Source organism: Lontra canadensis, unplaced genomic scaffold (genome assembly GCF_010015895.1).
Source record: "Lontra canadensis isolate GAN:19392208 unplaced genomic scaffold, GSC_riverotter_1.0 scaffold187, whole genome shotgun sequence".
In the NCBI taxonomy this organism is placed as follows: domain Eukaryota; kingdom Metazoa; phylum Chordata; class Mammalia; order Carnivora; family Mustelidae; genus Lontra; species Lontra canadensis.
The window spans coordinates 47,204-73,800 of record NW_022631181.1 but is presented as its reverse complement, the minus strand read 5'-3'; the positions used below and the strand labels follow the sequence as shown (position 1 = coordinate 73,800).

At 42.9% G+C, this 26,597-nt stretch overlaps 2 protein-coding genes across 18 annotated transcripts in view; one reads left to right on the top strand and one right to left on the bottom strand.

The window, feature by feature from the left end:
• The window catches only part of GIT2 (GIT ArfGAP 2), a 47,932-nt gene extending 29,723 nt beyond the window's left edge, over positions 1 to 18,209 (bottom strand). For 6 of the 17 annotated variants that reach the window (XM_032847377.1, XM_032847383.1, XM_032847384.1 and 3 more), the window contains exons 1-7: positions 18,019 to 18,207; positions 13,528 to 13,661; positions 11,725 to 11,837; positions 10,979 to 11,084; positions 9,135 to 9,221; positions 8,888 to 9,018; positions 6,811 to 6,905 (exon numbers count right to left, since the gene is read on the bottom strand). In XM_032847377.1, the coding sequence (XP_032703268.1) occupies positions 6,811 to 6,905; positions 8,888 to 9,018; positions 9,135 to 9,221; positions 10,979 to 11,084; positions 11,725 to 11,837; positions 13,528 to 13,661; positions 18,019 to 18,070 (718 nt within the window). In that variant the 5' untranslated portion in view covers positions 18,071 to 18,207. Of the gene's footprint in view, positions 1 to 6,810; positions 6,906 to 8,887; positions 9,019 to 9,134; positions 9,222 to 10,978; positions 11,085 to 11,724; positions 11,838 to 12,296; positions 12,342 to 13,527; positions 13,662 to 16,938; positions 16,999 to 18,018 lie in introns of those variants that run through there. The other 11 variants (XM_032847373.1, XM_032847375.1, XM_032847378.1 and 8 more) reach the window with 4 other exon arrangements.
• Positions 18,210 to 21,295: 3,086 nt separating this feature from the next.
• The window catches only part of ANKRD13A (ankyrin repeat domain 13A), a 30,718-nt gene continuing 25,416 nt past the window's right edge, over positions 21,296 to 26,597 (top strand). The window contains exon 1 of the mRNA XM_032847429.1: positions 21,296 to 21,622. Coding sequence (XP_032703320.1) covers positions 21,527 to 21,622 — 96 coding nt within the window. The 5' untranslated portion in view covers positions 21,296 to 21,526. The remainder of the gene's footprint in view (positions 21,623 to 26,597) is intronic.

Sequence of the window (26,597 nt, the reverse complement as noted above, 5' to 3'; positions counted from 1 at the left end):
GGACTGTCTTTTCATTCTTTCTTAACTGTAGCCTTTGCAGAGCAAAAGCTTTCAGTTTTTATGAAGTCCAATTTACCCATATTTTCTTTCATGGGTTGTGCTTTTGGAGTTACATGTAAACATTTTACGTAATCCAAGATCATAAAGATTTTCTTCTGTTTTCTTTAGAAGTTTTATACTTTTAGGTTTTACATTTAGATCTACGATCCATTTTGAGTTACAGCCTTTATGCCAGGTGGAAGGTACTGAAGTTTTTATATCTGCATATAGATGTCCAGTTGTTAGACCACCATATACTTAAAAGACTGTTCTTCGTCCGCTGAACTGTCTTTGCAATTCTCAAAAAATCGACTGAAAATATTTGTGTGGGTCTATTTCTGGATTCTCTCTACTGTTTAACTGACTTGTATGTCTGTCTCTCCTCCATAACCACGGTCTTGAGTTCAGCAGAGCTTTACAGCACAAGTTAAAATTGGGAGGTATGATTCTGCCCACATTCTTCTTTTGCAAAAATGGTCCCATTCTAGTTCCTCTGCTTTTCTGTGTAAATTTCAGAATTGGCACATCTATGTCCACAAGAAAATCCTTGAATTGCATTAATTTTACAAATCAATTTGTGGAGAATTGACACATTACTATTCTAACTCATAAACGCAGTTCTCTCTCCACTGATTCAGGTCTTCCTTGATTTCTTTCAGCAGCATTTGGTAGTTTTCAGCATGCAGAGCCCATGAATATTTTGTCGGATTTATACCTAAGCTTCTAATTTGGAGCTATTATAAATGGTATTGTTTTTCTAGCTTGTTTCTAATTGTTCACTGCTAATATATAGAAATATGATTGATTTTTCATTATTTCTCTTATATTCTTTTTTTTTTTTTTAAAGATTTTATTTATTTGACAGAGAGAGATCACAAGTACGCAGAGAGGCAGGCAGAGAGAGAGAGGAAGGGAAGCAGGCTCCCCGCTGAGCAGAGAGCCCGATGCGGGGCTCGATCCCAGGACCCTGAGACCATGACCTGAGCCGAAGGCAGAGGCTTAACCCACTGAGCCACCCAGGCGCCCCTATTTCCCTTATATTCTGCAACCATGCTAAACTCACTTATTTGTTCTAAGAACGTTATTGTAGATTCCTTGGGATTTTCTACATAGAAACCATCTTATTTATGACCAGTTGTATCTCTTCCATTTCAATCTGTATGCCTTATATTCTTCTTGCCTTATGGCATTGGGGGATTTCCAGTGTCATGTTGAATAGGAATGGTGGGGTGGACGTCCTGGCCTTGTTTCTGATATTTGAGCAAAAGCATTCAATCTTTCATCATTGAAGATGATGTTAGCTGTGGGTTTCTACAGATTTTTTTTTTTTTTTTAAGATTTTATTTGTCAGAGAGAGGGGGAGAGAGCACAAGCAAGGAGAGTGGCAGGCAGAGGGAGGGAGAGAAGGCGGCTCCCTGCTGAGCAAGAACCAGCCACCCCACCCCCGGTGCAGGGCTCAATCCCAGAACCCTGCGATCATGAACTGAGCCAAAGGCAAATGCTTAACTGACTGAGCCACCCAGTCATCCCTCTACAGATAACTCTTTATCCGCTTAAAGAAGTCCCTTCTATTCCAAGTTTGTTTTTTCTTATCACGAAGGAATATTGAATTTTATTAAATTCTTCTTCTGCATCAACTGATAAGATCGATGGTTTTCTTCTCCTATTCTGTTAATATGATAAATCATATCGATTTTCAAATATTTAATTAGTTTTGGCATCTAGAAACCGTACTTGGTTATTTTATATTTATATAAAAAATATATATATTATATATATATATATGGACTCAATCTGTTAACATTTTGTTGAGGATTTTGGTGTCTTATGTTCACGAGGGCTTTTTTTTTTTTTTTTTGTGCTCACAAAATGAGTTCAGAATGTTCCCTGCCTTTTTCTTTTCTAAATATCATGTAGAACTGATGTTATTTCTTCTTCAAATGTTTGGTAGAATAGTCTCATTTTATGTGCAAAACTTGGAGTGTGAATTCCTAACCATTAAAAATGTCCACTAAGAATCATAATTGCAAAGCTAGCAAATCACATGAGTCATAAAACCTATCTGTTGATGGGGCGCCTGGGTGGCTCAGTGGGTTAATCCTCCACCTTCGGCTCAGGACGTAATTTCAGGGTCCTGGGACTGAGTCTCGAATCTGGCTCTCCGCACAGCGGGGAGCCTGCTTCCTGCCTGCCTCTCTGCCTACTTGTGATCTCTGTGGAATAAATAAAGAAATATCTTTAAAAACAAAACAAAACAAAACAAAACAAAACAAAAAACCTATCTGTTGAATTGCTACATGGCAATATCACTTCAACTTGTTCACAGTACTTACCAGTGAAGTCATGTGGGTTGGGGTTTTCTTTAATGGAATGTTTTAAAGTACAAATTAAAATTCTTTAAAATTTAAGATTATGCATTTACCTCTTTCTTCTTGGGTAGGTGGCCGGTAGTTTGTGGCTTTCAAGGAACTGGTTCATTTTATCTAAGTTGTCTAATTTGTGTGCATTGTATTATTTATAATATGGCTAGACATTTATTTGTTTCTTTTTTTTTTTTTTCCCCCAAAAATCAGCATTTGGTTTCACTGATTTCTCTCTACTGTTTTCCTTTTGCGATTTCATTGATTCCTGCTCTTATCTTTGTTATTTCCTACCTTCTGCTTACTTGGGGTTTATTTTACTCATCATTTTGGATGAGTAAGCAGTAAGAAACTCATAGTTTCTTTTCTTTTTTTTTTTCTTTAAACTCATAGTTTCTTATAGCGTAACCTTAGCTGGAGGATTTGAGGGCTTTCTTGTGTTCTAATGTAAGAATTTAATACTATAAAATTTCCTCTAAGAATTGCTTTAGCTGCATCTCATAATTCATTCATCTGAAAATATTTTCTAATTTTCCTTGAGATTTCCTCTTAGACCCATGGATTATTTAGAACTGTGTTAATTTCCAAACATTTGGGAATTTTCCAGTTACAGTTTTACTACTTTTTAGTACCTTAGTTCCATTATGGTCAGAGAATATACTCTTTAAGATCTTAATTCTTTTAGATTGGTTAAGCTTTGTTTTATAACCCAGGATATGGTCTAATCGGTTAATGTTCAACATGTACTTGAAAGGAGTGTGTATTCTGACAATGTTGGATAGAACACACGACAAATGTCAACTACATGCAGTTGGCTGATGGTTTGGTTTCAGTTTGCTATCTTTGCTGATTTTCTTCTTTTAAATTTCATTTTATTTGTTTTTTTTTTAAGTGGTCTCCATCCCTACTGTGAAGCTTGAACTCATGACCCTGAGATTAAGAGTCACATGCTTTACCAACTGCACCAGACAAGTGCCCCGTATCCTTGCTGATTCCCATCTACCAGTTCCATCTACTACTACATGAAGACTGCTGAATATCCCAGAATTGGGGATTTGACCTTTTCTCCTTTTAGTTCTATCAAAATTTGCTTCATATATTTTGAAACCCTGTTGCTAGGTGTGTACACATTTAGAATTGTTACATCTCCTTGGAAAACTGTTATCTCTATCCCTGCTAATTTTCTTTGCCCTGAAAGTCTACTTTGTTCTTTGTTTTTTTTTTTTTTTTTAAGATTTTATTTATTTATCTGTCAGAGAGAGAAAGTGAATGCACAAGCAGGTGGAGCAGCAGGGAGCCCGACATGGGACCCGATCCCAGGACCCTGCGACCACGACCCAAGCTGAAGGCAGATGCTTAACTGACTGAGCCACCCAGGTGTCCCTACTGTGTTTGGTATTAACATAAACTCTTTAGCTTTCTTTTACTGTGTTCCCAGGATATATCTTTTTATACCTTTCTGTTTTTAACTAACTTCTATCATTATATTTAAAGTAGGTTTCTTATAGAGAGCATATAGTTATTAGAGCTCATTTTTAATTTTAAATCCATTCTGACAATCTCTGCTTTTTATTTGGTACATTTATGTCATTAACATAACATTTAATGTAATTATTAATATGTTTGGATTTAAGTCTAGAATTTTTGTTTAGTTTCTGTTTGGGCCTCAGGTTTTTGTTCCTCTTTCTCTCCTTTTTTCTCTTTTCTGGAATGTTTTGAAGTCTCTTTTGTTATTTGCGTAATTTTTAACATCTCATTTTATCTCTAGAGGTTTTGACCACCTTCCATTGTGTAGACTGTTTTTAATGGTTGTACTATGCATTACAGTATACATAATCTTTTAGTCTAGACTATTTTGTCAACTTAAGAAGAATGTAAAATCCTCACCTCCATACTTCTTTTACCTGCTCCCCTTTTATGTCGTCCTTATCAATGTATCACACTGACATATGCTGAACACCCCACCAGACAAGCATTAAACTGCCATGCATATCTCAAAGATCTTAGGAGGAAAACAGTCTATTATATCTGTCCAGGTATTTATCATTTCAGTTGCTTTTCTTTCACTTCTGAAGTTCCAGATTCCCTTTGGTATCATTTCCCTTTTACCCAAAGAACTTTCTTTCACATTTCTGTTAGAGCAACTAGTTCTCTTCATCTTAAAATGTCTTTATTTTGCCTTCATTCCTGAAGGTTATTTTCATTGGAAGAGGAATTACGAATTGATAGTTTTTTCCTTTCAGGACTTTAAAAAATTGTTCTACTTTTTCATCTCGACTCTTTGCAGTTAAAAACCACAGCCATTCAAACTGTCTTTTCATATGTTGTCATTTTTCTTCCCCTTGGCTGCTTTCAATTTTTTTTTGGTCTTTGGGTTTTCAGCAGTTTGATTTTCATGTGTCTGAGGGAGGATTTTATTGAGTTTATCCTGTTTGGGAATCTCTGAGTTTCTTAAATCTGAAGTCTACGTCTTTTGCCAAATTTAGAGTTTTGAAACCATGTTTCTTCAAATATTTTTTCTGCAAGAGGCTTTTGGATCTCTTTCTCGGAGTCTGAGGATACAAATACGACCTTCTGATATTGTCACATAGGTCCCTGGGCTCTGTGTTCAGTTTCTTTTTCCTCCCACTCTTTCTTCTCCCTGTTGCTCAAACTGGGTAATTTCTAGTGATCTATTTCAATTCACTGACTCTTTTCTGTCATCTCCAGTCTGCTATTAAGCCCATCCAGTGAGTTTTAAAATTTTCATTATTGTATTTTTCAGTTCAGCATTTCTATCTGGGTCAGTTTCTCTGCTGAGACCTGCTATATTTCTATTTGCTTCAAGAACATTCACCCTTACTTCTTAACGCATGATGTTGCTATCTGCTTTAATCTTTGTCTGATTAATTACAACATCTGTGTCATCCGGGGTTGGCATTTGTTGACTATCTTTTCCCCTGCAAGTCTTCGGAATTTTCCTGGTTCTTCCTATGTCAAGTAATTACAGTTGATATCCCAGACATTTTGTGTATGATGTTGTGAAACGCTGAGTCTTCTTTAAATTCTATGGAGAACATTAATATTCTCCATAGAAGAATTTTAGCAGGCAACTGACCAGGTTAGGCTCTGCCTCCTGGCCAAGTGATGAGAGAATAGAAAAAAAAAAAATGCAGTTAGGATTCTCCTCACACTTTTGGTTAGAGATTTAGGCAGCTGTGCTGCCATTGCTGCAGCCACATGACTGCCTAGGGGCTAGAGTGGGGAAAAAGGAAGAAGGAGAAAAAAAACCCAGGGGAACCCCCTAATTCTCTGTCCCATAAGATCTGATTTACTGCTCCATAGACCAGAGAGAGAAGGCTTCTTTGCACCTGTTATACAGTTCCAGATTTCAGGCTATCACAAAGGCCATATCAGAAGTAAAATAAACAGGACACTCACCACCAGCTCGATGGTATTTTGAGCTCCCTAAACCACCATCCAGAGTCCTTAGATAGCTACTCCATGCTTCTGGTCCAGGGTTTTAAATTGTAGTTAGCAGGAAAGAAAGGGTGGAGTGTGCTTACCCCATCTCCCTGGGAACCACACCAGAGGCTCTTAACTCCATCATACAACCAAGTTATTAACTCCATCATACAACCAGGTTAGGGAACCATTGTGCAGGTGTATGTGGATATTCTAATCAGGGATTGGCAAACTTTCTGTAAAGGTCCAGACAGTAAATATTTTTTGCTTTGTAGCCATATGGTCTTTGTTGCAACTACTCAATCTACTCTTTTCTTTCCTTTCCTTCTTTCTTTCTTTCTGTAAGCTCTGCACTCAATGTGGGGCTCAAACTCATGACCCCAAGATTAAGAGTCACCTACTCTACTAAGTTAGCCAGGCAGCCCTCAATCTACTCAGTTCTGTGACAGTAGCATGAAACAGCCAGACGATATGTAAATGAATGGACATGGCTATCTTGCACCAAAACTTTAAACCGGTGACAGGCTAGATTTGGCCCACAGACCACAGTTTGCCGACTCCAGTTCTACTTCATAAATAAACTTGGCAAAGTTCATTTTTGGACTCTCTTCCATTCCTTTGATAGGAGAATTCTTCAAATAACTACGTAAGTTATTGCTCTGCTCTTTCATTCTTAGTCCCATTATGCACAAGAACTATAGTGCACATTCAATTATGCTCTTTGGTTCTTAAAATAGTTACACCTCTGGAGCTAAAGTCTTAAAAACCAAAATTCCAGGAGTTTTGACTGACTATACCTTTCATATATAACTGAGTATGTTATAGTTATTTCAAATAAAAATCCTTATTTGCAATTTTCTTAAGGATATGTTGAAGCAGAGATCTTGGGTAACAGTGTTCCAACTTGTTTTTCCAGAGGTTAGTTACCTGACTGAAGGTGTAGAGAGACTGCTGTCCTTTCACTCACCTGGTCTCCTGCCACAGAGATAGAAGGCTAGTCTGTCAGTCAGCTCATATTGTATTTCTACAAGGCGTTCTGCCAGCTCATGGTGCCCTCCTTGCCTACCAAGAGAAAACAAAGTACCATTTATATTCCTCACCAGCCACTGGCTCTAGAATAAAAAAGTACAGAGATGTCTTCTAAGACACCTGAGCAATTTACCAAATGTGACTTCTCAGAATAATCAACCTTTTGTGTGAGGTAAACTGTCAAGGTCTACTTTGATTCCCACCTTTATAAACTGTTTTCACAATCTGAACTACCCCCTTCCTTTATTAATTTACAGAACAGAATACTTAATAAAGAAATTAAAGACTAAGGGAGCGATAAAGAATAACTTCATCTAATGAGGTAGAAAATAAAACTAATAAATGGTCTAGAGTAGAGGTTCTCAAAAATTAACTGAAGTGTTTTTAAAAAACATATAGAAATCTAGGCCCCAACCTTGGGAATTCCGCATCAGCACGGATGGGAAGAGTGTGAACATCAGTATTTTGAAGAAGGTTTTTCCCCTAGAGGCTCCTGATGCAGCCAGTCTGATTCTGGGTGAGAGTTTAGTATCCACTTTAAGGTTTGTAATTCAGGGAGAGACAGACCAACAGAATGCACAGCTCCCACTCATAGCTACTTTTACCTCCTAAAACCTTACTTTGCCTAACAGAAAACACAAGATCTGCCTTTCTTCATTCACGAAGTGAATGCTTAAGCTGCTTGAAATCTGTTTAGTAACCAGGCATATACATAAATTATTACACTGAGAAACTATTACATATGCAAGGCACACGAGGAAACTACAAGGTAAGTGATAATAAATACCATGTACTGAGGGCTCTCTTCCCTTAAACGCCGAAGTCTAGTTTCTGCCACTTTCTCTTCCCACCATTCAAGACACTATAGGACGTTCCTTCGATCTACCACGTTTGATTTCTGAGATATGTATATTTTTTCCTCATTTTTTTTTTTAAGATTTTGTTTATTTGACAGAGAGAGAGAGAGATCACAAGTAGGCAGAGAGGCAGGCAGAGAGAGAGGGGGAAAGCAGGCTCCCTGCTGAGCAGAGACCGATGCGGGGCTTGATCCCAGAACCCCGAGATCATGACCTGAGCCGAAGGCAAAGGCTCAACTACCGAGCCACCCAGGCATCCCTCCTCTTTTTTTCTCTCTCCCTCCTGAACTTAAATCATGCCTTTCTTTTTCACTTGGAATGCTTTAGCCCCTCCTTCACATACCCAAATCCAACCCATTTTTCAAAGACCAACTAAAGAAGTTTCTTACTGACCTAGGCCACAAGGAAGAAAACTTACATATGCCTTTTAAGACCTGTTACCGATTCTGGCAATTAATTCCATATTATCTTGTTTCATTTAACTCTTTTGTGCATTTATGAATCATCTCCTCCATGAGAGAAGAAGAAGAAATTCTGGGATGGCACAGTTTTGGCATTTTACCCATTTTATCTTCTGCAGAACAGAATAGAGCGCTTTGCAGTTGTTAAAAAGTTAATTTGGAAAAAGAAGGAAAGATGAACCATCTTAAATGATATTCAAGACTAACTTACGTATTAATTTTTCCAGCATTTTACAAAGTTTTTAAACCAAGAAGAAACTGAAAAGGATTTTATGGCAAGCACCCAGACGTCTGCTACCTAAAACCTACAATTAACATTTTACTATTACTTGTTTAATCACTTACCTATCTGCACAGATCTGTTTTTAAGTTCAAGCAATGACTAAATGTATTAAGAAACTGAGGAGTGGGTTTTGCAATTCTTGATACCTGCCTATGGCTCAAACACCACTGCGTTAGAAGTCATGTGAAACACTGGAAGCGAAGCACACTCGTTAATGGTTCTACCTCCTCTGACTTTGCCAGGCTCTGAGCTCATATGTATCTGAAATGTCTTCATCTGCAAAATGGCAGGATGTAAATCCTTAACTTAAAGGGGTTAAATGTTAATCATCCACGATTTAGCCATCTAGCAATGAATCATACCCAACATAAATAATCCCTAATCAAGGCAGTGACAAGAATCTAGGTCTCTCACCTCGCATAATCCACAGGAGTTTTTCCACTAGAATCCTGTGTGCCTGGGTCTGCTCCATATACTGCCAATAATTCCGCCTGTAAAATCTGCCCTGCTTTGGAGGCGACGTGGAGTGGGGTGTTTCCTTTTTCCTGAGAAATATTAACAAAAAGTAGACAAACAAGCAAATTAAATAAAACCAAAGGCCACACAAACACAACCCACTTAGTTTCAATTTAATATCTGAATCAATTCATGCTTTTCTCACAGGGTGAAAGAAGTTGGCTTGTGCTCCTAAAGATAACAGCCTCAAACAGGTTTCGAGATTCCCCGTTCTCACACTTGAGTGGAGTTGCTAAAAAACACAAACCAAAAAAATTTTTGTTACAAGTATAAAGACTGGTATACCAGAGCAGCTGGCAGATCATTTTAATATGCATTATATTAGTAATAATTAATCTTTATTTAGCTCAGTAAGGTGGAAGCAGCACTTCTCCCTTGCTGCTCACAACTACCCCGGGGATCTAAAGAGGGGCCATGCCTACTTTACTGAGAAGGGAATGAGGGCTGGGAGGGCCGATCTGCCCAGAAGCATGATTTGTCTAGGTGGCACAACCAGACCTGAAGTGAGAAGTGGTAGGAGAAGAAGGGTGAACACGGCTCTGCAGTCTCAAAGACTTGAAATTCAAACCATAAATTGTTCAAGATACGTGACCTTGTGGGAGTTCTTTAAGCATTCTGAACCTCAGTTTTCTCAGCTCTAAAATGGTGATAAAAATGCCATGTATTCACAGGGTTAGGAGTTGACGATATAACAGAGTGCTTAGCATGGAGCCTGTTACACAGGAAATGCTCAAAGACTACTGCTGCTGTCATTATAAACATCATTATTATTTGCTTTTTCTACTGAACCTAGGATGTTAGGGCTGCATTTCCTATACTGTGTAAGCTACAGGATTCTGCCTTATAGCACACCCTCCCTACAACACCATTCTTGGCCTTGTATATAATATTTCAAGTCTTTCTGGGTGGGAAATGGGCCTGAGTATACCAAATTCTGTACCACTGCATAAAAGCTTTTACATATGCAGAAGATGAGCTGCTTTCCTTCAGGTCTAACCTAGAATTGTCCAAAATGCAATAACCCTTATTGTAAGAACGCAGAAATCTACTCCAGCATCTATAGCCACACCTTATTTTTAAAATTAATGTATTTAACATTTTTAAGTTATGGTAAAAAACCCATGCCAAGCCTTATTAATAAGCGAAAGTAACAATTATAAATATTCTGATTGTGAGCACCCACACTCTGTGTGAACGTTTCCTAAGAGCAGTGCTTTGAAAAAAAAATGCATATTTCTCACGGCATTTCTGAAAAACATGTGAAGGCCCACATAAAGAAAGCCATCTACTCATTTTACAAGTATAATAAAGAATCCCAAGCACTACAGCTTTGAGTCATCCTGCTTCCTGAAGATCCTACTCAGTATGCAGTCCAGAAAACTAAAGAAGTCCCTCAAACTTTCTAGTCCCTTCTAGAAACAAACTCAAGGATGGTTCCTACTTCAAAGTTAAACAAAAAACTTACAGAAGTATAATTTTAAAACATATATGAAAAATGCAAATCATTTTCTAGATACATACTTATTTTTCCTCTTTGCCCTTGTACTTCCACTAACATTAATGGCTGCCACTTGAACTAAAATTAAAGATGAAACCAACTGCAAAAAGGGCTGTTATTAATTATTTAGAGTACAGAAAGTTTTTTGTTTTTTCTTTTCCTCCTCTTTAAGTTTTTTGCTTTCTTATTTTTCCTGTTTTATTTAGTTTAGTTTAGTTTTTTTTTTTTTTTAGATTTTATTCATTTATTTGACAGAGAGACAGCGAGAGAGGAAACACAATCAGGGGGAGTAGGAGAGGGAGAAACAGGCTTCCCCCTGAGCAAGAGCCTAACACACTGCTCGACCTCAGGACCCTGGGATCACGACCTGAGCTGAAGGCAGATGCTCAACGACTGAGTGACCCAGGCACCCCCTCTTTAAGTTTTTTTCCAAACAAAACAATATAACATCTCATCCAGCAATTTTAGGGATTTTAAAAGGTATGACCCACCTTGCTAAGGTCTTTGGCAGTCACGCTGTCATCATCCCGGCAAGGCAAGCGATGTACGAATGCTAACATCTGATACTTGGCTCTGATGAATTCCGCTTTATTAGGGCTGGTTTGCAGGGGGGGGGGAAAAAAAACAGCTCACTCGAAGCTCAGATGTAACATTCCCCATTCTTTAGGCTGTAAAAGGAAGAGGAAGTGACCCGCATCCCCTACTTGAGAAGAAAAGGAACAATAGTGAAGTAAGTTCCAGCAGGAGTTTAAGACCTGAAGCCTCAAAATGTCAATTAGTCATTCTAATGGCCAGGATTGCAGAGTATTTGCTTTTCAGAGCCTCTTTTTTTTTCTTTGTAATTTTCTTAATTGACCTAGCAGCCTTGTGAGGAAGCAGCTGTTACATCCCATCGTACAGGGAGAGGCATCAGGCAGACTGGAGTCCAGAACCTACATCTCTGGTCTGACTGCCTCTTGTCTGAGCACCTAAGCTTAAGTCTGATTACATTAACAGCCTCCAAGCTTTAGTTTCAAACTGGAGAAGCTACTGACTCGTGCTGTGCAACCATGCAAAAAAGATGGTTCTGTGTGGGGCCCTGTTCTCCATTTCTAATAGCAAAGAGCTCCGTGCACAACTGGAGTGTAATCACCTCCTGTGCCGCCCTTGGTGGAGGCTGGTCCAAAGTAGCTGCACTCCTTTTAGTGGGCCCCAGGGGTTATGAAGAAATAAAAGTATTGATAAACATTCCACTCACTGTACTTTATCCTGTGGATTAGCTTTACGTCTTCCGCTCATAATAGAGGCAGGGTCCAGCAAAGAATGCTCCCATATAGAATTAGCACCATTATTATACAAGGTTTCAACCATCTAAAACCAAGCAGTATAAAATCATATTTTAATGTCTTTTCACAAATATTCACTGGAAATTGTAGTGACTGAACTGGGAAAACCAAGCCCTACTGCAAACATCAGCATGACGGGGATGTCCTACAAATCATTGCTTTCTGATTCCAGAAAGAGAAGGATGACCCCTATATGCAGGATTCAGGTCTGACCAGGAGGATGGCCAAGTACCTAAACACGTCTGATTAAATTGTTCTTACATATTATGAAGAGCACTTTGACACTTGGAGCAGTGATCATTCAAATACAGTTTTTAAGATTCTTAACAACCCACGTACTGTCTAGACCTTCTGCCTAAGATTTTCCTTTAATCCACTAATTTTTAAAAAACTTTTACTAGCAATTATGGCTTGGTGTGCGAAAGTTTTCCTATAAACATTAAACTAATGCAACCATTAAAATAAATATTTGAGTATTACCTACATTTGTCTTGAGTACCACTGGTGGTTCCATGTGCCATCCTTTCGGAATTGTGTTTTTTTTTTTTTTTTTAAGATTTTATTTATTTGAGAGAGAGACAGTGAGAGACAGCATGAGAGGTGAGAAGGTCAGAGGGAGAAGCAGACTCCCCGTGGAGCTGGGAGCCCGATGCGGGACTCGATCCCGGGACTCTGGGATCGTGAACTGAGCTGAAGGCAGTTGCTTAACCAACTGAGCCACCCAGGCGCCCCGGAATTGTTCTTTTAGGGTCAAGCCTGGCATTTTAAACTACTCATCTCTGGACTTTCTTCCGGCCCTATAGTGAAATCTGTAAACAAACACCTGAGAGCAATAAACACCCGCTTTCACATGAGAAGGAGCTGTTAGAAACTTCTAAGCACGAGTTATTGATAAATCATACTTTCCAATTTCATTTCAAAGCATGACTCCTGACACGGCCCCATCTGGTTTTTTTTGCATTGGTGGAGACAGTGTCACATTGGAGACCCAAACCCACTTATTCCGCTCTGTTGGTTTACACAGACAAGTTTAAGGGGTATGTTGAGCAGCTGCCACAGATTTAGTAAAATATGTACTCAAGACAAATGAAGGCGAAACACATGCTTAATTCTGACTTCCAAATAGGACTTGAAGAATGCGCACCCCAAAATAGAAGTACAGGTGACATGACATCCAGCCCCAAAGATAACAAAGAGCTCACTTGACACTTACCAGGGTGTCAGGCATTCTATCGAAACATGTCAACCCAATTTGGTGTCTAAATTGTAACAAGAATTTCGAGAAGATTTAGATCAGATGTTTCAGAGATTTCTGAGGAGTCTCAGTCCATGCTTCAAAGCAGGAAACGTAAGGAAAATTTCCCGAGACTGCAGCTTTCAGAAACATTTATTGTGGTATACGAAAAAGATGGACCATTTGAAAACAATTTCTGGTGACAGTCCAGAAAGTCAGCAGTGAAATGTTACCAGGAAATTTTAACAAGTAGTTTTCTATCTATAATTGAGTTTTTGAGACAAAATTTATTTCTTAGAAGGGGAAAAAAAATCCAAATGAGGAATTCAGTTCTCACATATAGCACTAATAGGCACAGCACCTCTATTCAGTTACGATTCAAACATTTTTGTAAGATTTAAGTGTAGTAGGGGAATTTAGTTGCTAAAACCATGAACCCTACAAGCTCAAATTACAAACCATGAGAATTCTTACTGTTTACCTGCAGCAACGTGGGAGGCCACGGTGTGTGTTTAAGATGCCTTACTTGTGAGATGTGGCGCCCTAGGCTCCGATGGACACTGCAGCACTCGTCACATATAAAAGTTCCCCTATTTACTGATGCCCAGGAAGGATCTGGAAAGAAGAATGACATCTCAGTGTCGAGGATACCAGGTGGCTGCTATACTGCCAGATGGCCAACGACGATTGAGGTTTGGTTTTCCAGAAAAACAAGACATTTCTGTTGTCTTATGATGCTAGTCAACATGCCGAGCTGGTGAGCCTGTCTGATGATACCACCTTTCTTGGCTGACTGGGTACCACACTGGTTGAGATTAAACACATGTGCTGAAGCCCTAAATAAGCAGTTGTCTCCTTTCTGGAGTAGGGTCACAGTCTGTAGCCCTAATGTGATCTACTGTCTCAGATTACCTGCTCCTTCATTCAACATAAGAGAAGCAAACTGGGAGAGGACGGATGAGTCATTTCAAACCAACCTCCACAAACAGCAAGATAACACAGCCATGTCAATGAATAATCCAGACTGTTATCTGAACTAAATGCTGAAGAGACTGCTACCCTGATCTACTGCCATACCTGTGCATGGCTCAAGGCCTGGCAGAAAGCTGCAAGCAACACAGTAACACTGGGTGGCTGTGGTGGCTCGCAGGACACACTGAGGAACCTGGCCTTCTCTGCTAGAAAATATTCTATGACATTCATTAGTCGTTTCAAATAAGCTGCTGAGTCCCACCTTGCAACTGCTCTGAAAGAACAGAAGCTGGAATAACAGCTGCTTTAAAGGGGCAAAGGTGTAAAATAAAAATGAGTAACATTTTTGGTGCGTGTACAATACTTTTTTCCCATGAAGTCCCATGGAGCTTCAGCAGACATCCTTTGAGATGAGGAATAATTCGCACTTGGTAAGGAGTGAGAATAATCCACACGGGGCAAGTAAACTGAACACATACACTTAGAAACCCGAGACAAAAACAGACTTTCTACATTTTGTCAGACTCACAATGGGGTGACAAAAGGTGCCACTCAAGCTGCCTGGTCTAAGAGTTATATTTAGAAATTCTTCAATGTCCACAGAAATCTCTAAAATGCATGTACACCATCTTTGCCATTTTTAAGAGTTTATTCAAATCCTTTCCAACCATATTATGAAATCAGAGACAAATCCTGGGAGTCACAGGGTGTGGTGGCTGCGAGGGTGGCTCTGGAGACAAGCAGTCCAGGGTTGGAACCGCAACTCTGCCACTTCTAATGATCTCAGATAAGTTATTTTTTTGAGCATCCTCACCATGGGTCGAATGGAAATAAGAGCATACCTCAGAGTAGGGGGCATATAAAGGGTAAAGTTCTCTGCATATAGTAAGTACTCAGTAATGTCAGCTGTTACAACTTTTACAAATTATTTTTGAAGTACCATTCAGGTATTTTCAAGAGGCGCTGAAATTCTTGACAACTGGAAAAAGTTTTGATTGTCAATACTTAAGACTTCAACTGTTTCAGGTGAACACTATTATTACAGTGAAAAATCTGAAATGGAGTTTTCAGATAGTTGAGCTCAGAGAACAAACTATTTAAAATGAACTAGATTGGGGGCACCTGGGTGGCTCAGTCGGCTTAGGGAGCAACTCCTGATTTCGGCTCAGGTCATGATCTCAGGGTCGTGAGATCAGGCTCCACACTGAGCACAGAGTCTACCTGGGAGTCTCCTTCCCTCTGCCCCTCTCTGTGCATGTGTAGGAGTGTGCACGGGTGCACACTTGTGCTCTCTCTCAAAATATAATAAAACAAAACCTTTAAAATGAACTAGATTCATTAAAAAGAGATTCATTAAAAAGAGATTCATTAATGTTGCCATTTAAAAAAAATATTTGCTAAGATGTGATCATGGTAAAAGGTTTGCCGTGAAATAAAACAAAACCAAAATAAATCAATGAAGTATAATTCTGTCAGTACTACTATACTATTCTGAAATGCAAAGACTGAAACTGTCAAGACCAAAGATCCCTACAAAGATACATAAGAACACCGTTTTTTTGGGGGCGCCTGGGTTGCTCAGTGGGTTAAGCCTCTGCCTTCGGCTCAGGTCATGATCCCAGGGTCCTGGGATCCAGCCCCACATCGGGCTCTCTGCTCAGCGGGGAGCCTGCTTCCTCTCCCAATCTCTGCCTGCTTCTCTGCCTCCTTGTGATCTCTGTCAAATAAAAAAATAAAATCTTAAAGAAAAAAAAAAAAAGAGCACCGCTTTTTGTAGTTTGGTACAGATACTTAAAAAAAATAAAAAGACTATTTTGAAGCATAGCTTTTGTTTTCACATATCATTCAGAGGATTCACAGTGTTCCTGGAGAAAATTAAATAGGAGTAAGACAACAAGGATTTAATACACATTAAGCAAGGTCCTCAATTCATCACTTTAACATCATGGATCACAGTCCATGGAAAAAATATTAGAACATTCACAGCACAGCAAAATCAAAATCGAGTTCATATGAATGAGGCTGGGTGAAACCGTTGCCTAAAGGTAAACTATTTTATGCTGGGGCTTCTTCCCCGGACTCCACAATGGGGAGTTCCTCCCCAGGAACACCACAAATGGACCTCAGAAATGTCTGTGACCCCATTAAGAAACTGAATTCTGGATGAAAGAGTGACTACATGTGCATTTTCTGGGGAGAAGGCCTCAGCAGTCATCAGAATCTTTAAAGGGACCCCTTCGAGAAAGAGGCAACTCTCTTGACTGGGGCTCTGCAGAAAAGGCAGCACAAATTCCTAGCTGCTCAAGTTCACACAACATTTCAAGGTAGCCTAATTATATTCAAAACAGGAAGGAAGTGACTCAAGTCTCTGTAGATTAGGCATTTGAGACAACAACGAAAATGATACAATGGAAGAGAAAATGTTCTGAAATATGCACGAAATTCTGCAGAAGGGCAAGACAGTCATTAGCGCAGCAATGGAGAAGCAGTTTTCCTTTGCTCCCTATCACCTAATGAGTAAAGAATACACATTCCAAGAGGAAGTCTGAACCTAGACTTCATGTGAATGAAACACATCACAGAAAGTTCAACCGAAAACAAGTAAGAAAATAAGGAAGTGGAACAAATAACATTTTCAGAGAATACGATGGAGTCTGTATAACCCATACTGACTTGAGGTCCTCTTTTTCAACTCCTCTATCCCCTTCCCCATCTGCAAAGGAAACTGGTAACCCTACTTGCACTACACAGGCCATAAAGGAACCACACAAGGTCTGACTTATCACAAGTACTATGTAAAATCAGTCTCTACTGCCATGCAACAAGATGAAGTTTGGAACCGTTGCAGAAAACACTGGTGTTCAATGATTTAATTATGATGGTTAATTGGACTTTATTGTAACGAGAGAAGCCATCTTACCTTTGAATTACTTCAAATTTCAAAGCAGGTTAATCAAAGCACCAAGAACAGCACAGAGACCTGTCAATTCGGTTTCAGTTGCTAAAAGGGATCTGAACTCTAAATCTGAAAACGCTAAATCCCTTAGGCAAGGAAGAACGGTTTTGACCTTTCAACACACCCATGTCTATCGGGCCTGAATGCCCAAATGTGTCTGCTGCCAATCATTTTGTTTTGTAGGTTGTAATTAATGTATGATTTAGAACCTCAACTCCAGTTTTAAGAGACAGCAAAGGTTCTGTACTAAACAACGCAATACAGAAAAAACTTAGATGAGATGATCCTAAGAATATTCATCGACTCTTCCTTATCACTGAATGTGGGTCTCCCAATTATCACCATCGGAAAAATGAGGAAATTAAGGCTGGGCCACATGAAATCACCAGTCCAAGGTCACCCAGAGACAAAACCTAGCTTGAACCCAGGTCCTTAAGACCCCAAAACTCGAGACCGGTATTGCCTCCCAAGCGCTGGTTGTGTCTGCAAGACCCCGACCTTCTGGGGATTCTCCCCGGTGGAGGTGGAGCGGGATACGGGCTCTTACAACAGGGAAATACGGGGGTCCTATGGAGAGAGAGTATCAGTAGACGGAAGCGGCGAGCGCACCCACCCCAGGCACGGCCCCCTCACGGGGCGGGGTCCGGGGGGCTGCGCGGGGAGCTGGGGGAACACCTGCAGCCTCTGGGGGCCGCAGCCGGGAGAACGCTCGCATTTTACTTCTGTAATTGGCCTTCCTGTGGATTGCCCAAGCCCCTTCCTGTTGGGGAAGCAGCCTCGACCCCGCAGCCTCCCCGCCCGGCCTGGGACAGAGACGAAAGGGGATGAGACGAGAGGGAGGGGCGTGAGGGCGGCGGGTCCCTAGACCGCCCGGCTTTGACAGGCCCCGGACGGGTCCCGCCCGGAGGCCGCGCCGGTGCCTCCTCTTTGGGACCCGGGGTGTGGGGTTCGGACGCCGGGACCCGCCCGACCCAGGGGGCGGCCCCTGGGCAGGGGTCCCCTCGAGCAGAACTGAGGGAAGCGGGCCCGGCCGGTGCGACTCACCCGGCCCGCTGCAATCAGCGCACACCTCGCTGCTCCGAAGCCGCTTCGACATGGCTCCCGCCTCCCACCTGCCAGGAATCAGGGTCCGCGGGACAGCGAAGGCTGCAGCGGAGGCGCTTCCGCTCTAACGGGTCTCCCCGGCGGCGCTGGCGGTGGCGCCTCTCCCCTCAGCGCCTCGCAGCCGCGTCGCAGCACGCACGCGCGGGGAGGTGCCCTTCGCCGAGGGGCAGATCATGTGACCGGAAAGGGCACGCTGCTTTGTCGCCATCTTGAGTGAGGGCAGATATGTGCCTGAGCATCTTCTGCCCTGCCTATATATTTTCTTCAGTTTGGGTTTCTCTCTCTCTTTGGAAGTCCCAGCACTGATTAATAACAGGAGAAGCAGCAAAATCTCGTGGCCAGGATTCTGCAGCCACATGTTTCCCGAGGCCTTCAATAGTCAAGTCACTTAGTATAACTGGTCAAGTTCATTCACTTATTCAATAAATACTTACTGAGCATGTACTCTGTTCCACATACTGTTCCAGGCGCAGAAGACATAACAGTGAGCAAAGACAAAATTTCCTGTTCTCATGGCGCTTACATTCTATTGTGGTAGATCTACAACAAAATACATAAAATAACCAACACTAGGTGTTTCTTTGGCTGCAGTTTTAGTCTCATGCAAAATGGAGCTGATGTGTTCTCTACCTCTAGTGCACGATTTGTGTGTGTGTGTGTGTGTGTGTGTGTGGTTTTTTTTTTTTTGGCAAGTCTTGCTACATAAGAATGTTATGCCCAAGTTTTCGCGTCTGAGAGACCACCAAGGAGCCAAGCACCGATGCAATCACCTGAGGGTTTATTTGACAAGCTTAAGCTTGGGCCCAAGTATACCGGCACAGCGGAGTAGGGACTTGGACCCCAGAGAGATTAGTTAAGACAGTGCTATTTATGGGTTCCTGTTACTAAAGCAGGGTGGGAGTCTCTGGAACTAAAGCAGGGTGGGGCTTACTAAAGCAGGGTGGGGGGTCTCTGGAACTAAAGCAAAGTAGGGGAAAGTTCAGCCCTTGGGCACAGGGGTCTGAAATGGCTGCCAGAGCTAAGATGGCTGTACCTATGCTAAGGCTAAACCTGAGGTGGGATGGCCTTGATTTTTCTTGGCCTCCACAAGAATAATTTTTTAAAAAACATTTTTAAAGGATTGTAAAGAAGAAAAACAAGAGGAAGTCGATGAAAAATATCTGACAGAACTCATATGTCCAACGGAGCTAAATATTTACTATCTGGCTAAGGACAAATGGAATAATTTACAGAAAAATGTGGTGTGCCTGCCTCATTGTAAGCACTCAATAATAGTAGCTCCTGCTATTCTTGGTATTTAGTATCTACTAGTTTCTTTCTTTCTTTCTTTTTTTGTAAAGATTTTATTTATTTATTTGACACAGAGAGAGAGAGAGACCACAAGAAGGCAGAGAGGCAGGCAGAGAGAGGGGGGAAGCAGACTCCCCGCTGAGCAGAGAGCCAGATGCGGGCTCAATCCAAGACTCTGAGATCATGACCTGAGCTGAAGGCAGAGGCTTAAACCACTGAGCCACCCAGGTGCCCCTTACTACTAGTTTCTAATCACAACTTTTTGTTTTTGAGAATAAGAATAGATGACCTACAGTAATCTGTAGGATACATACTGTGAGATAAACACAATGAGATGAGTTTAATCAGTGTGAATGAGAGAAGAGATGCGACCCTAATACTGTAAATACTTATTATATGTATTACATGTAAATGCAGCCATGATCTGCATTTGGGAAATACTGGATGCCCATTAAGGGCCAGGCACTGTTTTGACTTTAGATACTCTGGTAAGCTGCCGTTGTGGAGTTCTTCAACTCATGAATAAGAGATATGTCCAATGAGCATTGAATGATGAAAAGAAAGATTAAGTTGTGTAAGGCTTCTGGAAAGATAGGAAGTCCTGGAAGAGGTCTTAGAGGCCCTGGGTGTTGGTCTACCTCTCCATTTTGATAAATGTATGGTGTAGGAATGATGGGAATAATTCCCACACATTCCACAGCAAGGGCCTCTGGGTCACATCCTGGTGCTCCTGCACCCTGCTTTGTTCCACAGACTCACAAATCTTCCCGACTCAACGCGTGTGGAGAACGGATTAGGCCAGGATTCTTGAACAGCTGTTGTGGCAGGCATCTGAGAGCTGGATGCACGCAGGCTGGGGAGGGAGAGGCTCTGCTTTCAGGATGCACTGAATAACTTCACCCGGCTGTGTGGTCTAGTTGCAGACAACTGTGCCGATAACTTAGGCTGGGGAATAGCTGTTAAGTTGACTTGGCTCTTCATTGAATCAAAGAGCTGTAGTGTCTGAGGTTGAAACTCAAAGAACGAACTTAATATTTGCAGACTCTGATCAAGTCTGGGTATTCTCCGTGAGTCTTTTTAGCCATAATCCAAAACTCGAGTGGCTAGTATGAAAAACCAATGCCCCTCATATGTGGAAACCACACTGAAGGTCACTTAGAATCCTAACTCGGTGTGGAGTTCTGGTAGAAAGTGGTTCTCAACTGGGGATGATTTTTCTCCCCCAGGGGACATTTGGCAGTGTCTGGAGACATTTTTGCGGGGAAGTGCTACGGCATCCAGGGGATAGAAACGCCGGGGATATTGCTCAACATCCTAGAAAGCACAGGACAACCCTCACAGAAAGAAAATTACCGAGTTTACAGTGTGCCAATGTTGAGAAACCCTAAGGCAGAACAATCCCCTTGCTAGGCAAATCTTCGATGCCACTTCTCCAGAGTTTGTAATATTCCCTCTTTAAAATTGTTGGGTGCTGCCCACTTCCAAAATGGCTTCTGGCCAATCATGGAAGCACTGCCCAATTCCAAAAAGGCTGCAAGGGAGTCAGTAACTGTAATGGTTTGGTCCAGGCCCCAGCGGCCACCCCCTGAACCCAGAGCTGATGGAAGAGGCCCAGTTGTGGACTGAACCATATGAGACAGCTGGAGCAGGGGGATAGAGGCTGGTGAGGGATAGGCCGAGTTGTCCGTGTCGAGATCCTGGACAAAGGGAGAGAATGCTAGCTCTGTTTTGAGATTGCACTGTGTTTTCCGGTGTGTAGTTGGGGGTGGGTGCGGTCGGGCCAACTCTGGGCCGTGCGTCTGGCCTCGTCTCCTTCCGCCGCGGCGAGCGGTGGTTCGCCCCGCGCACTTCCCTGTTTGGGGCAGTTCGGCCCGCAGAAGTCGGTTCGGGAGCTGTCAGCGCGGGCGGGAGCGCGGCGGGGCGCGGGGTGGGCGCGGTCGACCCGGTCCCCGACCCGGCCCGCGACCCCCGACCTCCCGCGCGCCCCGCACCCGGCCCGTAGGCCGCCCCACCGCGTACCGCGCCCCTCGCTCACTGGCTCCGTCCTCTCTCTCTCTCTCTCTGGTCGGCCGCCGGGCAGGCGGGCGGGCGCCGGAGACCCCGCCGGGGCTGAGGCTTGGCAAGCGGGCAGTGCGGGCCCGGCTGCGGCCTTCTCGCCATGTCCTCGGCCCGCGACAACAGCGGCCACTTCCCCTTGCACCTCCTGGTTTGGAACAACGACTACCGGCAGCTGGAGAAGGAGCTGCGGGGCCAGGTGAGGGGCGGGGCGGGGTTCGCCTGCGGCGAGGGGCGGGGAGGGGGGGAATCGGGGGTCGCTTCGTCCCTCAGTGCCCATCTCCAGCTCACTGCCTTCGGGGTCCTGCAGACCCTTTCAGTTCTGCAGCCTGCGACAATAATAATAAGAGGAGATGTATCGGAGTGATTATTGGGTGCCAGGCCCTATGCCGAGGGCTTTAGGAACATTATAATAATTTTTTTTGCCTTTCCAGCAGTCCTAGGAGGTAGGCACTGTTATTATTACATTTGCCAGCGAAGGAAACTGAGGCTCTCAGAGGTTATGTGCCTTGTGCAAGGTCGCCCACTTAATAAATGCCAAGTCGGGATTTGAACTCTGGCCGGCTGGCTCCAGAGTACACTGTCGTAACCAGTTAGGCTTTCCTGCCTCTCCCAAAGAGGTAAGAATGGCACACATCGCTCACCCCCGCGCCCCGCCCCGCCCCCGCCCTTTTCGTAAGGAAGGGCTTGGTTGGGTTTGGAGTCCAGGTTGTAACTCGCCCTGTGACCTTGGGCAAGGCATTTTCCCTTTCTGGCCCTCGGAGGCTGATACATCCCAAAGTTTGAGAATCACGGGGGCACAGGATCCTTAAAATCCCTTCCTGTCCTCCAGTGCTTTGATTCCTTGTCTTTTATTTCTTGCCATCTCTATAAATCAGTGGTTCTCAGTTGGAGGTGATTTTTGACACACACCTCCCCACCCCCAGTGGTAATGCGTGGAGACAGTTTTGGTTGTTACCAGTGGGGAATGGGTGCTACTGGGATCTTAGTGGTAGAGGCCAAGGATGCAGGTCACCATTCTCCAGTGCGCAGGCCAGCTCTCCACAACTGAGAATTATCTGGTCCAAAGTGTCAGTAGTGTTCTGCGGGAGAACGCCTGCTTTTAAAGGCATCTCAACAATTCGGGGAGTTATTGGTGTCCTCAGGTTGCAAGCTAATGTACTTTGCCATTAGGATAAGGATTTGTAGTTATTTGGTGTAATTCTTGTTGACTTTGAAGTCCTGATTTTTGAGTGGCTCAAAATCGATGCTAATTTTCAAGAAATTTTAAAGAAAAAGGAGCATCACCCCATTTGGTGAATGGTTACTGCTAAGTGAGTGTGTTCTTGCCTCCTGCTATATTAAAAAAAAAAAAAATCTGCTGGGCACTTCCTGGAAGTCAAGAGTTGGTCTTTTTTCATTTAAATCCTCTGTCCAGACAGAATAAACTTTTATTGTAAGAGTCATTGGTCTTAATTAGATCACGCCCCCAGAGTAGATGACTCACCATTAGGTGTCCCAGTATACCTGGTGATTTCATTCCCTTTCTGTTACTAGATGTGGCGCAGAGGGAATCCTCCATCATTTTGCTCTCAGCTCTCAGCGTTCTCACCTTGGACACTTGAAAAACAACCAGAGAATCCTGCTGTGTTGTGCGTCTGCACTTCCTCAGTGTCCCTGCTGCCCCAGCTTCTTGTGAAATACTGAGATAAAGTACAAAGAAAGTCGCAGAACTAAACTCCCTTTTGATAGAGAAGTTGGTTGCCGCCATTAAGCCACACACTCTAAATACTGATTTCTGGAAACAGCAGGCTTTCTATTCATCGGGGGTGAAGAAAAGAGCTTGAATGCAGTGCAGGTTTTCTTTATAGGAAAAACTTGTTTGATAAGAGCACAGGCTTGGTTTACAGTCTAAAATGTGGCATAGTTGAATTTTCTCCTTTTCCTGTAGGCTGTAATTCATTCAAAGTTCTCTGTGCCTCTTATCTCAAAAAATGTTAGGGACATTCGTGATCAGAGAATTACAATTCTGCAGCAGATTTTCCTGGAGTAAACTGATTCTTTGCACCTTATACTGTCAAGGTGTGTGTGTGGGGGGGTCAAAGGAAGAATATTAATACTTGCCAGTTATTTGGTTTTGACTTTGTTATCGGTTATCCCCATACATCATTTCATAGTATACCAATCCTTTCTGAGTAAGAGGCAATTGAAGCAGATGAATCATAAAGAACATCTTTACCGTGAAAGCTTGACTGTCATGACCACATAACCCAATCTCCATCCTAAAACTTGGCCATTGAAGAGGTAGAGGTTGGGTTGGCATCAAGGGGTATGCTTGGTACAATGCTCTGCTTTCACCATCTTGAAATTCTTTTTTTTTTTTTTAAGTTGAAATTCTTTTTTTAAAAAGATTTATTTGAGAGACCACGAGCAAGAGCATGACAGCGTGGGAGGGGGCAGAGGGAGAGAGAGAGAATCTTGAGCAGACTCCCCGCTGAGCCATGGAGCCTGACTTGACTTCACAATCCTGAGATCTGACCTGAGCTGAAATCGAGAGTTGGAGCCTTAACCAACCGAGCCACACCAGGTGGCCCCACCGCCTTGCATTTTCATTTCTCACTGCACCCTGCAAATTATGTAACTGCTTCAGGGTTAAGAAGTTATTCATTGATATCATTAAAACATGTGGTAGGAAATATTTTGTTGCTTTCATATTTGTCAAGATTCTCTTGATTATGAAACAACTACGGAGGTCTGTGACTTACAGGCAGTTGGGTTAATGGCCAGTACAAATACTGATAACATTGTGAGCCTGGGCAAGTTATCTACACTTGCTGAGTTGTTTTATCATCTGTAAAAATAGGGAGAGTAGCCCTGAAAGCCTACTGGTTTGTCAGGCATTGTGCTGAAATGCTTTCTGTGCAATTTCAGATTTAATTCTCACACCAGTGTGCCGGAGTGAATGCTATCATGATTCCCATTTTACAGATAAGGAAACCAGGTAAGGTGGGGAGGCTCAGCTGCACACTTAGCCACTGGCTGAACCAGGGTGTGAACCCAGAAGGTCGGGCTCTGCCCTGATGCTGTATTCTTAACCCTTCCATTCTGCTGCTTTTTCCATAAGAGTCCCTCCAGTTCAGAATTGTGGAAGATAAGCCAGAGAGCAGATCTGAAAACGCAGGCACATCGTAAATGAGAGTGATCCCATTTATCCTCATTGCTGCTGTGATTATTGTAATCGTCCTGGGCATTCAGTTTCTTTTATGTATGGCCCAGTTTTTCTGCAAGGAGCACGTACTGGCTGCAGTGTTAGAAACAAAAAATTCCTATCGGCCCAGCAACACAACCAGCTGCTTCACTCCGTTTGTTTGCCAGTAAGCTTCTGCGGTCTGTTCCTTCATTCCTCCCATCCCACGAGTGAGACGCAAAGAGGGCACACTGGTAGCTGCAAGAATTGTATTTTGTTCTAGGAACAGCAGCACAGAATCAAGTTTATCCAGATGAGGAGGATAGGCGCGTTTCCGAGGGCGCGTGAGTCACCCCCCATCCCAAGGTCTTGCTGAGGGCTGGAGTGTGGAGTTTGCCAACTCTGCAGTTGTTTCAAACTTTCCATGTTGGCTCAGCAGGGGCATTTTATTAAGTGCCTCTTGATGCATCAGCTCTACTGTCTTTAATATTCAGTGGGGCCTTGAAGCCGGTGCAGTGGAAGTGATTTGTGTCATGGTTATGTTGTTTGTCATTTAGCTAGAGAGGTCTGTTAAACATCCCTGGCTTTCTTACAGATGCTGGAAGAATGAGTGAACACTTAAACGGATGTATGCAAAGGTCAGTCAGTGCACCTTGGATGGGGGGAAACCCAGGACCCAGTAGGGTGGAGGGTGGCAGATGAGGCCCGACTCGAGGGCCGGCCCCCAGTGAGGAAGCTGGCAGGTGAAGGGACACTATCAGGGCAAGAAGAAGAGGGTGGCAGCAGTCCTCAGAGCTTGACGGGGAGCTACCCTGGGGTTCTCATCCCCATCTGCCGCAGGCTGAGTGGGGCCCTGGGCACACATTCAGGTTGGTGCCTGTTGTCTGGAGGCCTGCCAGGAGCCAGGGGCCCAGCATCCAAGATGAAGAGCTAGAGCCTGCTCTCACGTGCTCCCCCTTGGCCCTTAGAGGCTCAGGCTCCCTTGAGGGAACTATGCCTATGGATACCATTTCCTGCTGGACTTGGGGTGGGGGCATCAGTTTGGGTCACAGCCGCAGAGGACCAGAGCAGCCTGAGAGATGCACAGGAATGAGAGTGGACTCTGGAGAGAATGAAAGGCCGGTTCGTAGCCTCTTGATGGAGGGCTCCCCGCCCCCAGGTGGCAGTGAGAGTAGATGAGGCACTTACTTCGTGCTGGGTGCTGAAGAACAGAAAGGTTGAGCACTGCACCTGAGGCTAGTCAGGGGCCTGGCTGTGGGCCTGTTGTCTGGCTCTGCAGCCTGCACTCAAAGCTTGGCCTTTTATTGCCTCCGGAGGGCAGCAGGATGTAAAAAAAAGTAGGCTTGCTTTGAGCAAGCCTAGTCAGTGGGCTTAAATTCTTAAATTAGCAATTAGGATGGAGATGGGCAGAAATCTCCCTGCTTTTCTTCCTCAGGGGCACTATTAGAGTTTGAAGGGGCGGGTATTTTTAATTTGGTACAGTTCATGACTGGAGAAACATAAAGGAAAACCTGAAATGATCAGCTTCCAATGTGAATTCTAGTTTAGCTCTGAAATCTCTTGCTCACTGAGCTAATGTCATTGGTTGGAGACCCTAAGCCCCACTATTAACTGTAATGAAATCTGAACAGATCCCTTTTAGGAAGAAGCTGCTTATATACACTCTGTAATGTGGGTATATGATAAGAAGAGCTAATTCTTCTTAGTGCTTCTTACAGGGTTAGGTATTACGCCTTTACTCTTGTAAGAACTCCATAAGGTCGATTCCCTCCCCCACCCCGTTTTTTATTCCCAGTTTACAAGGGAGCAGACTGAAGCTCTGGAGAAATTAATTCATCCAACAGTATATAGATGATAGATTCATTTTATATATTACATGAAGCACATACATACATAGGTTTTTTTCAAACATCTTTATTGAGCTATAATTCACTAATCATACAATTCACCCATTAAAGTATAATAACACTCAGTGGTTTTTAGTGTCTTCACTGAGCTGTGCAACCTT